Raw genomic sequence first — 14,808 nt, 5'->3', positions numbered from 1 at the left:
CTTTTGCGCAACACTGGAAAGATGTACAAAACCTCACCACAAACTCTTGGAAGCTAATTTGTAGAGTTGAGGCAGTATGAGAAAATTACCAGCATTCTGAAGGTCAGGGTCAAGAATGCTAAATTTGAGAAAACCTAGGCCATAGTCCCAATGTAGATCCTAAAGTAGACCACACTTAGATTAAGTGCTATACTTGTTTTAGGTGCTATGTAAGTTATTTTGGGTGTGGTATTAGATATAATGGGTAGGGGGGGAGAAAGAGAGAGGTAGCGAGATTTAAGGGTGGGGAAGGAGCTGGGTGGGAGGAGTTACATCTGATATTTGTATTTGCATTTGTATTTTAGTTGGATGAAGGCTATAAGAGAGCGGTTATAACAGTTTGTTTTATTAGTTGTTAAAAATGTTTTAATAGAGATTACAGTAAAAAAAAAATTACGAAACAAGCCAAATCAAAGTATTGTATAGGAAATAAAATTTATTTCTCTTTTGCCCAGATCAATGTTGCAACAGTCACAGATCAGCTTATGATACAGTTATGTATTAACTATTTACAATTTACAGTAGTGTAATTAATCTCTGGAAAATATAAGTACAAAATCTAAGAGTAAACAAATGAGGTTCTGCAATTTGGATTTTCATCATAAGTGAAAACTTGTTGATTAGGTCCATAACTAATAATCAAAAATAAATGAGTGTTCTGGGAGAGGGAAAAAACAGTTAAACTATTAAATTAAACAAGAAAAATACACAAATAAAATATTCACTAAATTGGTACCCCACAAAATTATTGCACAGTCAACTTAACCAAACAAAAATTACCCAATCAGTCTTCCAAGCCTAGAAGCTAGTTTTTTACTTTTACCTTATTTCAAAAATATAATTCTTTAAAACAACAGTACATTGTAAAGCTCCAGGGGAAGACGTCCTTGAAAAAAAAGAAAATAAAAACAAAATGGTCTCAAAGTGCAGTAATATCCTCATGTTTAAAGGCAGTTTTTCCTGTATTCGTGGCCCAATACATTTTTTAAGCATCTTGGCTCTTGCTGGGACCCCGAATGACAGATTGTCTTCCTTTAGTGCCCTTTCTTGGAAGAGCAGGGATAAAAATGGATTTTAAGCAGCATTGTCCTACAATTGTCAGCACTTAAAAATGGTCTTCAAGATGAATGTCGAAGCCAAGACTGAGAAAATAAAAATACAGCAAGAAAATGTTAATTATGCAGTTGGTGCTACAAAAATAATATACTTACTGCATATAACTAAATTCTGTTTAAATTACTTTTTATACAAATTGTGCATGGCAAAAAAAGCTTAAGTACAAAGAGAAAGAACAAGTGGCTTAGTTAATAAGCAGTGTAAGATACTGTATGGTATAATATCATATAGGGGCAGACGGCCGAAACATTTGAAATGAATGAACTGACTATGGAGGGAGCTATACTTCTGATATTAGCCTTTGCCCTTGACAACAGCACTCAACCATTTTATTGCCTTCCCTCCCTGCAATGCATGTCATCATTTTTTGCTAATTATAAGTAGGGACAATTGTCAAGTCTATTAGTCCAAAAGAAGTTAACCTAAACTGTTATCAGTTCAGGTGAGATTGACTTACGATCTCATAGTGTTCATGATTTTTTTCAGTTGTCAGAATTCAAAAAATCTATCTTTTTATAAATGATTTTTCAGAGCCCTAAAAATGGTAATGACAGAGAAGGCAATAGTATTTTTTAATCTTGCTATGGTTATTGAGGCATATTTCTGGGTTTCCAATTATCAAAGTTAACATGGCAATACCATCCTATTTATGGAGCTGGACTCCCGTCTTTTTCTTCCTTCCCTTTAGCTTTTGGTTTACCAGGTAGAAGCTAACACAATGGTCTGCAATGAATTCATTCTTTATGGTTGGAAAACACTCTGCTATACATATGTATAACTGTTTTTCTAGAATTCTCTTCAAAATATGCACAGATTTGCATAAAGCACTAATGCAACAGGTTACAGGTTATTATTTTGCACTTATAGCAGGTCTCAACAAATTTTCTTAGGCTCTAGGAGCCAAGCACAAAAATCTAGAAGCCAGACTTGGAATGACTGGAATTTTCTTTATGCTGATTTATAAATTGCCAATTCATTATGCATTCAAGGGGATTTTTACTACAGTAGCAGGGAAGGAGTAAATAAGAGGCTACTGCTCTCCATACCACCCACTCATAGCCTGGCAGTGGAAAGAACCTTTAGGCTGCAGCTGCTGGGACTATGGTAGAGAGAATAATCTGCAGCTGCTAGGAGTGGAGGGGGGAGGTATACCTCCCCCACCTGGCCCCAGAACCTACAGCCCTAATAGTCTCAGTTTTAGCCTCTCCCCATTGTTTGCCAACCTGTTCCTAGTGGCTGTAGCCTAGTCTTTTTTAATCATTAACCTAGCCACTGCAGAAGTAACCTTGGGATCATCTCCCCAGCAGTAGCCTCTCTGAATCTGTCCTACCCTTCCTCCCAGGCACCGGGAAGGGGCATCAGGCTCTGATTTGCCCAAACATTCCATAGGAGGGGTCTTAGGTGCCCAGGCCAATCAGATCCTTAGGCTCTTCCTGGTAAATATGGGGAGGGGCCTAAGGCTCTGATTGGCTCAGGTTGAATAAAGCCCCTCCCATGGGAGGAGCCTTAAACTTGGGTCAATCAGAGCCCCAGGCCCCTCACCGGTGCATCGGGAAGGGGAAGGCCCATTTTAGATGATGCAGGTAGCAGGGAGGAGGGCGTTGGCATCCCTCCAGGTCATCTGAGGTAAGGGGAAGGGAGCGGCGGAGACAGGGAGGGGGAGTCACTTGCCAGTGGGGGAGAGTGGGTCGGGTCATGATGAAGATTTTAGGGCAGCAGGAGAGTGTGGGCATCTCTTCCACTGCAGGGGGAGGGGGCTGGGTTGGGGATTTTAGGCCAGCGGGAGAGTGTGGGCACCTCTCTTGCTGCGGGGGGTGGGGGGGGGAGAGTGTCGCCACTGTTCCAGGGTGGGGGGGGGTTGCTGCCACTGCTGCAGGAAAGGGGTGTTGTGATGCAGCAGAGAGAATGGGTATCTCTCCCTCTACATCACAACACAGGGGCTTTCAAGCAGTCTCTGAAACTGACCGGCACCCCTGGACCAGTCGCTTATTTTTGTCACCAAAAGCCGACAATGCTTTTTGAAAATAGCTCGCCATTTTTTAAGAATCCACCGGAGGGCTCATTTCAATGTTGAAGAGCACATTTGCATGTCAGAGACTGTTAGAAATCTCGCTAAAGACAGAGATAATCCGTTTTGATAATCTGCTGCTAAACTGCGTACAGTCTAAACCGCTTGAAAACAGTTTAGCGATGGCGTTAAAGTTTTGAGAATCTGGGACTGAATGTTTAGTGGTACTTGATATACTGCTCTTTCACAATGTACAAAGCAGTTTACAAAACAAAAACATCAAGAAATAAAACAAAGAAAAGGAACTACAACTTGTCTGTACTAAAGTAGACTCAACCATTTGCCATGGTACTCTCTTCCAAGAGGGGCTACAATGGTACAGTTCAAGGTGTTGGTCAGTGCAGTCTGAGATTTTAGTGAGAGGGCTTAAAGGCAAGAGAAGGAGAAGATTAACTTCCTGCCTCCCTCAAGGAGTCTGGATTTGAAGAAAAGACTCTGCAGGCTCCTAAAATCAGTATGGAGAGCTACACAGTGATGCTCCTATGCTGGTACTTCTGGCACTAGATTCAGAAGGGGAACATATGTATCCCTGCTCTAAGGAAGTACGGTAAACGTCTTACATTTGATCTATCTTAAATAGGAGACAAGATTACCATGATCTGCATTTCAGGTATGAAAGAAGATCTTTCTGGGAGTTGCAAGAAGTGTGCATGTCAGGTGCACCGGTTTGTGAGTGTTTTGCATTATGATTTCCTTTTATCCAAGACTTAAGCAAAAAAATAGCAAAACTAAATTGTTATGCCATTTTTTAATCAAGTCTAATACTGTACATACATAAGTGAATTATATAACAAAATGGCTGTTCAAATTGTGCAAAATACTTGCTGTAAATGTTGCATTATGACTAAAAAATAGACAAGAAAACATTAAAGAAAATTTAAACCAAAGGGTTAATCTCATGCAAAAGATTTTCTCTATAAAAAATATAAATATCATATTATGCTTCACTCACCCACATGCTAACTAAGGACAGACTGATGGTTATTCAGAAGATACCACTGCGAGGTGCGGTAAACTACAAAGCCAGGAAGAAAACAGCTTAGTGGACTGAGTTATAAAGAGTATAATATGAGTTTAGGCAATATGGAAGTTAAAATTGATAAATATATTTGAAGCTCATGGAATCAGACCAAAAGACTAACCGAACAACCAGGAAATACAGCAAAGGGGCCTCTATGAAACTATAAGCTAGGAACGAATCATATCAACTAAAAAATGTTAAGTATGTTTAAAAATTTTATTTATTTTTATGTATTTATTGTGATTTATTAACCCCTTTTTATGAAGTTTTCACCCAAGATGGTGTACGCCAGGTATTACTTGGCATTAAACGTATTATTTTGTTAACAGCTTAATAAAAATAAAATGACCAAATATAAGTATAAATACAATTCATAAGGTAAATTTAAGATATGATCACTGCTTATGAAAAAGTAGGATCAAAACATTCTTGGATCTGTAGTAGTGCTTGAAGTGATCATTGTTATATTATGCCTTCCTGTAAAAATTATTTGTCCACTGAAAAATAATTTGAGTAAGCAGCCAATCGAAACTTTTAGAAATATTTTATGTGAACTAAAATTTTATGAAATGTATAGTATTAGGAATATTATAAAGAGAACCTCCATAGTCCTCAGTAAGAATTTAAGTTATACAAAATATTTTTATCTTTTGATGAAGTGACATTTAACTAGGTGATTATCACTTCATGAAAAATAAGCCTTTCCGGGATTATTATTAAATGGGAAAGGTTAGGAAGTTCAGTCTAATTCCAAATGCCTGTTTATTTATCTCTTATAGCAAGTTCATTAAAATGTTAGTCCAACAAAGCAGGTTTTGTTTCAGGAATGGTAATGACTACATGAAAGAAAGTTAGTAAATATGAAAGGAAATAAATTAGTAAACATGCTTTATGTACAACTATTGATAAAATGTTAAAGCCACCATGGATATAGGACACCAAAAGAAATTAAATTCTATGCATCCTCTCAGTTGATTTCCAATGAGTTCTTTAGGTCACAAAGACAGAAACAGAGAAAACCAGAAAATGTTGGCAAAAAGGACCATTTTTAATCACCTAATCCACATATTTGTTGTTTTGCATAGGTCTTGCACAAACTAGCACCTATAGCTAAGTACCATGAACTCACCTATTTAGAACCTATTCTAGAAAGAAAAGTAGATGCCTATTTTTCTTCATAGAATTTTAGAGTAACTCCAGAAACATGTACTTGTCTGTTTTACCATTTTTTCCATGCTGGCTGTGAACTATCTTGTCAGCAAATAAGAGGTTCTTCAGATCTGCAAATATCTAATCTAATCTTAGATTTATATACCGAGTCATCCCTAACAAAATAGGGTTAAACTCGGTTAACAACAATTTATCTAAAAGGGATAACATTACAATCCTTAAAAATTATTGTTTAAAAAAACGCTGAAACAACGAGAGTGTAAGATGTACAAAATGCACAATAAAACAGCAGATTCCAGAGTATTGCTTGTTGATACTATTTGCAGTTTTGTAAAAATGTGAAAAGTGCTTAGTTTCATAAATTTGGTTTGTCAGATTATGATTCTAATTAATATGTTTTAGTTATGCTTTGTCAGCATTGGTTTTTATTTTTTTAACGTTTAACTCCCAGATACATTGATCTAGTTTCATGTTTGTGGAATCTGCCTTGAAAAGAGAAGGTAGTGGTGAAATAGAACAGTGTTTCTTAACATGCGGTATGCGCACGTGGCCTGGCCGTTGCCAGAGATGCCTCCCTGCCTCCTGTCAGGATCCCTGCCTGCCCCCTGCTGAAGCCCCCACCGCCTCCCTGACTCTGTCTGCATGCCCGCTGTACAATCTCCCACCCCTGAAGCCGACCCGGAGCCAACACGATCCATTCTCCCCCTCCTCCCCAAAGCAACCGGCCAGCCCACAAGCCTTTCCCCAGCCGTCAATTCTTACATCAGAAAGAAGGTTCCGGGCTAGCTAATCGCTGCCTGGCTGGCCTGGGACTTTCTCTCCGACGTCAAAATTGCCATCAGAGGGAAGGCTTGTGAGCCGGCCGTGAGCAGATGTGATGGAAGATGATGGTTAGGATATAGTGGTGTTCACGGAGAAACATGATTGGGATGTAGTTATACTGGACTTTAATCTGTTCAGGAAAGACAGGGTAGGAAGAAAAGGAGGGGGAGTAGCATTATATGTTAAAGATCATACTAATGACACACAATTACAGGATCTTCAGGGCAAGGAAGAGGCAGTGTAGATCAATTTGGAAAGAAGGAATGGTGAATATATTTACATTGGTGTGATATACAGGTCTCCTTCACGGACGGAAAAAGTGGACAGAGATTTAATAGTAGACATTCAGAATATATCTAAAAAAAGGGGAAGTTTTATTAAGAGGTGATTTTAACATGCTGGATGTTGATTGGGGTACCTCTATTGCAGGGCCTTCTAGAAGTAGGGAGGTCAGTGGGTGAGCTTCCAGGGGAATGGATCCCAAGTCAGGAAGGGTGGCACACAGCAGGCTGGCTCCACAGATCCACCAAAGTTTCTCACTAAAGCAGCAGTTCGGCTCTGCGGGACTGCATCCTTCTCTCCAACAGCGGACCACCGCAAAGGGCTTTCAAAGACACTCATGCCACCGAAAAAATGAACTTTAAGCAAAAAAATAAGAAAAAGATGCAGAGCAAATCCAAATATCTTCTGCATGGATTGCTTGCAGAAACTGAAAACTACTGGAGACTCTAACTCTCTCTCTCTGAGGTGGGAGGTTTGTGCTCAGAAAAGTGTTTGGATTTTCTGCAACTCCCAGATTGTGGGAAGGGATTGAACTTTGGAAGGGACATAACAGAAGCAGGAAAATATCCTAAGTAATATGCATCTGTTGCAATCTTGAGCATCAATGTTTAATTCCATTTCTCTCCACAAACAACTGCAAGCAGAAAGTATAATCGCTGCTGCAGATGGTCCTTATATACTATTAATGACAAATCTATCTCTCCTTCACTGAGTTTCTATGTAGAAAATGCATCACAGGGCACAATTAAATCCTATCAGGGAGGCTGCCTTGATGCCATGTCCTGAGCCATAGTCCTCTAATCTAGAATATTTTATTATCACCATTACCTTGTATAACCAATGCTATAAGCTACTTCCATGAATGTCTACCTAATTTCTGTTTTTCTCTTCTCATAATTCTACATCAGTAGTTTCAATTAAACACTATACACTAGGGGACTCATAATCGAAAGAGAAAAATGTCTAAAAACCGGCCTTGGACGAGCACTGTCCAAATACATCCAAGTGCCGATAATGAAAACGGGTTTTAGACGTATTTCTAAATGACCTAGGCCTTCATAGTGCCGCTGAATGACCAAAGCTAAATGGGGCGTTTCAGGAGGAGTGTCGAGGGAGGGAGTTGGGTGGGACATGGGCCGGCTTAGACTTAGTCATACAGCATGTATAACTGAAAGTTATACAGCCCAGGATCGATGGAACTTGGACGTTGTGACTTAGACCATGTAAAACATGATCTAAGTCACAAAAATCCACTTAAAGTCACCAGATAAGCACTGCAAACACATAATACAGACCCCCACACACTACCCCAGTGATCACTGACCCCCCAACCCCATAAAAATTGTAATCACACCTTTAAAATTCAGCCTCCAGACCATCATCACCTGGCAGCCTGGCATAGGAAAGCCTAGTCGTCCAGCACAGAGGCGGCTTAAGCCGTCTTGGGGGTTGTGTTAGGGACCCATGCAGAGGAGGACCCATGCCCATAAGCACCTGTAATCACTGCATTGATACTTAAATATGTGCACTCCCCTGTACACCCCCAAAACCCCTTTTTTACTGGCATATAAGTGGCTCCTGCAGCCATAAGGGCTATTGGGGTGGTAGATAAGTGGGTCTAGGGGATTCTGGAGATAGTTTGGGGGACTCACCATGACCTATAAGAGAGCTGTAGTGAGAAGACATGGCATCCTTTTTGTGAAGTTCACAGCAGTGCCCTGTAAGGTACCCCACTATTTAGGTGCCATGTCTGAGTGTTCAGTCCATCACTTTGCAGACCCCTCCCACGTCCAACAGGACTTGTTCTAGGCGTTTTTGACTTGGATGAAAAGTTAGTCGAAAATGTGGTATAAAGATGGATGATTTAGCAACTTGGATGATCAGATCAGCAGGACATACAGTTAGACGATTTTCAAAACAAAAAAATTTTGTACGTATTTTTTGAAAATGTGTCCTAGACCATTCCAGCAGGGGAGAGCCGACGGAGGAGGGCTGCAGTCCGGCCATCGGACCAACGGTCGGCTCAGGGGCCTGTTCCAGCGGGGCACCCGACACTGTCTTCGCTCCTCCCCCATTCCAGCAGGGGAGAGCCAACAGAGGAGGGCTGCAGTCTGGCCATCGGACCAACGGTTGGCTCGGGGGCCCGTTCCAGCGGGGCACCCGACATGGTCTTCGCTCCTCCCCCATTCCAGCAGGGGAGAGCCGATGGAGAAGGGCTGCAGTCCGGCCATTGGACCAACGGTCGGCTCGGGGGCCCATTCCAGCGGGGCACCCGACACTGTCTTCGCTCCTCCCCCATTCCAGCAGGGGAGAGCCGACGGAGGAGAGCTGCAGTCCAGCCATCGGACCAACGGTTGGCTCGGGGGCCCGTTCAAGCTGGACTTCAGTTTTGACTGTTTTGATTTTATTTTCACTTCTTCTTTTTAGTTTATGATATATTTTTTAATCTCACTTATTGTTTTACCACTTATTTTGTTTTATTTTATCATTCAAATTTCATTTAAATTTCTATTGCTTCAACGGTTCTCCCTCTGCATCTATTCTTATCCCCCCTCTTTTTTCAACCTTTCAAAGTCCTTTAGATCATTGCAATCTTATTAGAATGTTTATTTTCTTATTTTTCTCATCTATTCTCTATTTTATTTCTTCATTACTCTACTAATTGTCATTTTTCCAGGTACTTTAGTTAGATTGTGAGCCTTCGGGACAGTAAGGGAATTTCTAAGTACCTATTTTACTTATAATTTTAATGCACCCTATTGTCTATTTTTCTGTAAACCGCTTAGAATCCTAACGGAGTTTAGCGGTATATAAGAAATAAATTACATTACAAATTACATTACATTTTTTTTACTTTGGACGACTTGCGATTTAGACGAAAACGGACTTAGACGTTCCTTTCAATTATGCCCCTCCATGTGTTAACTATGTATTTTGTTTAGTTGTAGTAATCCATTTTTGATAAATTTCCTGACATTATCATAAATATACCTAAAGCCGTAAGATAGAATCTGCAGACATCTCTAACAAAAAAATTTAGTTCTGTATTGACCCCAAAAATAAGTGTGACCCCTATAATGGGAAAAATTTGCAAAAAAAACTGTGCTTGCTAATGTGAGGAAGGCATGACAACTTGTCTTGCAACATTCCAAGAATATAGATCAGGACCTAATGGCTAGAATAATGGACTGGGGGGTCCTACATTAAAGTCCTACTTCTATCATTGTTGGGACATGGGCATGCCTTTATCTCCTGTTGGTTCAGTTCCTCTCTTAGAATTTGATTTTGTAAGGCTTTTCCCTCCATTTTGTGTCTATGGAAGAAAAGCTTAGTAAATCAGACCCCTCTCAGACTGTAAACATTTTAGGCTAGGGAGCTCTTACATGAAATTTGCAATAAAATATCTTTTCCAGTACTAAATTTTTGCAGTCTAATTTTGTTTGGACAATTATGCAAACTCTGGTTATTTCAGCTCTCAATTACTGTAGTCTCACATAGTAAACTTGGGTCTTCTAATGTCTTTAATGAAAGCCCTACAAGTAGCACAAAATTCAGAACCCAAAATACTAACATGTGCAATTGTTTTGATCATATTTATCCTAGTTTCAGTACCTGCATGATTGATTTTTTTGACCTTATTGTTTAAAGTTGTACATTATCTTGTGCTGTTGCAAGCGCAGAGATTGGTTCACGGCTATTTACTGACTACTCCACAATGACTGATCTCTTGAGCTGGTAATCACTAGCTTTTAACTTTGTTAATTCTACTCAATTTGCAGCATCTTTTAATCTTTGTAAACCACATAGAACTTACGGTCCTGCGGTATATAAACTGTTATTATTATTACATTCAGAGTGCTTGGATTTACTGATTTCTTATGTGAGTAGGTTCTTTTTCTGTATAGTGTTTGCTACATGAATTTCAGCTAGAAAATGATTTATTAGCCTTTTGTAGGAAGTTTAATACCTACTTGATTCTTCAGGCATTTCCATAATAATTTTATCTTTGTATTTTTTTTCCCACAATATGGATTATATAGATAATTACTTACTGTAATATCGCTATGATTTTTGTTGTTGTGTATACTAATCCCCTCTTATACGAAACCGTGCTAGCGTTTTTTAGCGCAGAGAGCTGTGCTGAATGGCTCATGCTGCTCCCGACGCTCATTGAGTTCCTATGAGCGTTGGGAGCAGCGCAGGCTATTCAGCATGGCTCCCCGTGCTAATCAATGCTAGCGCAGTTTTGTAGAAGAGGGGGTAATTTTTTTTTTATGTTTGTGTCTATTTTTTCTTGTGTACATCGTAAATTGACTAGAAATTTAAATAAGTGATATAAAAAAATTCAAATAAAATAATTTTGCCACAAACTCTAAAATATCTCCATATGTTTCTAAGGAACACTCGGCAGCTAAGCGCCTTTATACTGCAACAAGACGAGAAGCACCGCTAAAAATAAAATTCTTCTGTTCCCCTCCAATAGTATAGTATTTGCCCACAGTTCACAAGAGTTTACCGTTGCTCGAGTTTCTTCTCGCTCTAAAATCTTCTGTGTTTGGTCAGTTGGAAACCTCAGCACTGTGGTAATAACTTTCGCCATGGTCTGAAAAAAAGCAAGTAGCCTATAAGAAACAAAGTGGATAGAGAACCTAATTTGCACATACTTAAAATGCATTAAATTAGTTTAAAAAATATATGTTGTGATCATAAGTTTACATGCATCTGGCAGAATTTGTCGACAATGTGTACCATTTGTAGAAAATATGAGCATGACCAGACAAAACATATTTATTTTATTTTTAAAAGACTTCTACAGTTTGTGTCCTATATGTGGCAAGATAGATCAGGAGCAGGCATCCATATTTTATACCACCTTTACATTGTCTGAGCACAGGTCTTGCCTATCTTGGGGGGGAAGGGACTACATCTTATAGGGCTTCTTTTACTAAGGAAATGCTAACGCCTTCATAGAGCTTGCGTTAGTATTTTTCGTTTAGCGCGTGATTAGCGCACGCTAATAACACTAGCACATCTTAGTAAAAGGAGCCCTTAGTTCTTAATATCATTTATTGCCTCCTTTTGCATCAATGATGGTTCTTTATGTGGGAAACAGTCTATGTGATTGATTCTTCTACTAAGTGCTGTTATCGACTAGAGCAGGGGTGCCCACACTTTTTGGGCTTGTGAGCTACTTTTAAAATGACCAAGTCAAAATGATCTACCAACAATAAAATTTTAAAAAAACACAACGCACACTGTACGCATAGAAAAGGTTAATTATCATTCCTATTCCAGGGTTTTTCAAAGAGGTCAAAGCAGATGACTCTATGCACTGTCACCTCAGTAACAACCATACAAAAATAGACAAATATACCCCCTCCCTTTTTACTAAACCACAATAGCAGTTTTTAGAGCGCAGGGAGCTGCGCTGAATGCCCAGCGCTGCTCTCAACGCTCATAGGCTCCCTGCGCTAAAAAACTCTATTGCGGTTTAGTAAAAGGGGACCTTAGTGTAAAATATAGACAGCAGATATAAATTCAGACATATTTTGATCACTAAATTAAAAATAAAATCATTTTCCTACCTTGTCTGGTGTTTTCATGAGTCTCTGGTTGCACTTTCTTCTGACTGTGCATACAATCTTTCTTCCCTTCTTTTAGCCTGTATGCTTCCTCTCCTCCAGACCTCGTTCCCTCCCCCAACTTTTCCTTCCTCTCTCCCTGCCCTTTCTTTCTCTCTGCCTCCCTTTCTTTTTTTTCTGTTTCTCTTCTTTCCTTCTGTCTCCCTGCCTGCCCTTTTTCTTTCTTTCTCCCTGCCCTCCCCCAAGCCACTGCCATCGGGGACCAGGACCCAAACCGCCACCAATAACAGGCCCCAAACCGCCACCAATAACAGGCCCGAAAGCCGCCGCCGCCCCAACCTCTCCCTCTCTCCCTGTTTCGGCCGACCAGCATCGCGATCGAGCTGTTGGGGGAAATGCTGCCGGGTCCTGCCTTCGCGGAAACAGAAAGTAGGCAGGACCCGGCAGCAAGAAGAGGAAATGCTTCACTAACCTGTCTCCCGCCTTAGCCCATAGCGAACGCTTGCTTCAGGGCTCTCAACATGTGCGTGCCGGCTTCCCTTCTCTCCTCCCCCCCCCCGACATAACTTCCGGTTTCGGAGGGAAGAGAAGGGAAGCGGCACGCACACGTTAGAGCCACGGAGCATAAGTTCGCTACGGGCTGAAATCTCCAAGCCGGTTTTTTTTTTAATGTTCAGCAGCAGATGACAGCTGGGCGGAACGCCCAGCTTAAAGGCCCTAGAGAGAACACTGGAGAGGAAGGCTGATCGGCCCGGTAGATCAGGGCGGCAACACGAATCTTTCACGGAGCCCGGGATGGGCTCCGCGATCGACTCTTGTTGCCTTCCTGAGCTACTGGTCGATCGCGATCGACGTGTTGGGCACCCCTGGACTAGAGTCTGTTAGTACATGTACTTGCACTGTGATTTACTTGCTGAAATGTCCCTGCAAGTTATAGTATATTGGGCAAAAGTCCAGACAATTGAAAACTAGGATGATAGAACATCAACACTGTATTAAATCTGAAAAGTTAACAGAGCCTTTGGTGGCCCATTGCAAGGACCTTGGATATACTTTTGAGTTGTTCCAGTGTTGTGGTCTTAGAGCAGATACAAAGTTCTAAGCGCCGGGGTAATGTTCGATGCTGGCTTTGTAAGCAAAATCAGAAGTGGATTTTTTAAAATTTTAAAACAGTGATTCCCGCAGGGCTTAACTTGGCTGTGGAATGAAGAGATCTTTTTTGATTGACTGTGTTTAAGAAGCTTTTTGTGATTTCCATGATGAGACGCTGGATGATGATATTACGGTAAGCAAAAAGATGACATCATGATACTGAGAGGAATTGACATGGGAATGCAAAAGTTAAAAAAATAAAAGGATGCAATTCTTAATGTGTCAGTGCTTGTAAAGAGCTGGAGAAATACTGAAGCAGTCTTCCCCTGAGGCAGCAGCCGGTGGTCACAACACAGGACTCCTGTCAGGAACAGGAGCATGAAATGCAGTGTTGAAGATGTGCACTGAAGTTTTGAAGTTTGATACTCTGTGTATTACTTTGATGTAACTGCATTTATTGTATATGGACACTGCATGTACAGTAGAATGTATCCTTCCCTGTTCCATAAATAATACTCTTGATACTCTTTTATGGGATAATCCCCTCATACACATAGACCGCAGATACATCTTCTGGCTTATTTGAGCTAATTATGGTATTTATCTTCTGAATGGGTCCAGACTGTCCTGGAGTGGAAAGTTCTTGGTAAGCCAGGATTTTAAAGTTTTGATCAGGGAAGAATCAGCTACCGTTTCTGGAATGCCCAGCAGAAGTAAGTTTGCTCATCTGGAAAGATTATCCAAATCTTCTAAACAGTCGGTATGCGCACATGTTAGGGCCTGCCGTGTGCTCCATATGTCCGTCATCCAGGGTGGAAACAAGATTCTCCAACTCGGTAGTGCGACGAGTTGTCTCTGTAATGAGAGACTCAAGGCACTGCATCTGCTCTGATAGGCGATCCATACCAGGTTGCTTCGCTTTGGTGATTTCCTGTATAAGTTCTTGCAGGGCATCCTCTGAGAACTGATTTACCTCTGAAACCACTACCATCACCATTTTGTCCTCAGAAGCTCGTGACTGCTCATGATTTTTCTTAGTCGATTTGAGGACATTCTTTCGCCAGAGCGTGCCAGAAATTTGATCATGAAATAGTAACGAGGTAACTGTAACGATATATGAAACAAAATATAGATGACTGTCCCACAATAGATGAAAGGGCTTGGGAGCATGGGAGCAAGGTTGACTAACGTCTTCCCCAGCTCATTCTTGCTTTTAATAGGCTAAAATTTATTTTTACTGCTTTTGCTACCAGCGCAATTTTCTTTTCACTCTCTCTTGACTTGCCATTCCTTGTGCTATTTACAATTATTTTCAGTCGGTTACTTCTTCCACTTTCTGAAGGATTTTCTTTTGGCTCCAATAGCTTCCTTTATCTCACTTGTTAACCATGCCGGTTGCCGTTTGGTCTTCCTTCCTCCTTCTTTAATATATGGAATATATCTAGTCTGGGCTTCCAGGATGATATTTTTAAATAAAATTCATGCCTCATGTAAATTTTTGACCTTTGCAGCTGCTCCTCTAAGTTTCTTTTTTTAATCATTCTTCTCATGTTATCATAGTCTCCTTTTTAAAAATTAAATGTTATATTACCACCATGATTTCTTGAACATATGTT

At 40.4% G+C, this 14,808-nt stretch overlaps 1 protein-coding gene across 4 annotated transcripts in view; it reads right to left on the bottom strand.

The window, feature by feature from the left end:
- Positions 1-455: 455 nt before the first annotated feature.
- The window catches only part of GOLGA4 (golgin A4), a 318,629-nt gene continuing 304,276 nt past the window's right edge, over positions 456-14,808 (bottom strand). For 3 of the 4 annotated variants that reach the window (XM_033930557.1, XM_033930553.1, XM_033930554.1), the window contains exons 23-25: positions 11,035-11,121; positions 4,176-4,238; positions 456-1,181 (exon numbers count right to left, since the gene is read on the bottom strand). In XM_033930557.1, the coding sequence (XP_033786448.1) occupies positions 4,209-4,238; positions 11,035-11,121 (117 nt within the window). In that variant the 3' untranslated portion in view covers positions 456-1,181; positions 4,176-4,208. The remainder of the gene's footprint in view (positions 1,182-4,175; positions 4,239-11,034; positions 11,122-14,808) is intronic. The other variant, XM_033930556.1, reaches the window with a different exon arrangement.

Source organism: Geotrypetes seraphini, chromosome 2 (genome assembly GCF_902459505.1).
Source record: "Geotrypetes seraphini chromosome 2, aGeoSer1.1, whole genome shotgun sequence".
NCBI lineage: Eukaryota > Metazoa > Chordata > Amphibia > Gymnophiona > Dermophiidae > Geotrypetes > Geotrypetes seraphini.
This window is presented reverse-complemented; position numbering and strand designations above follow the sequence as displayed.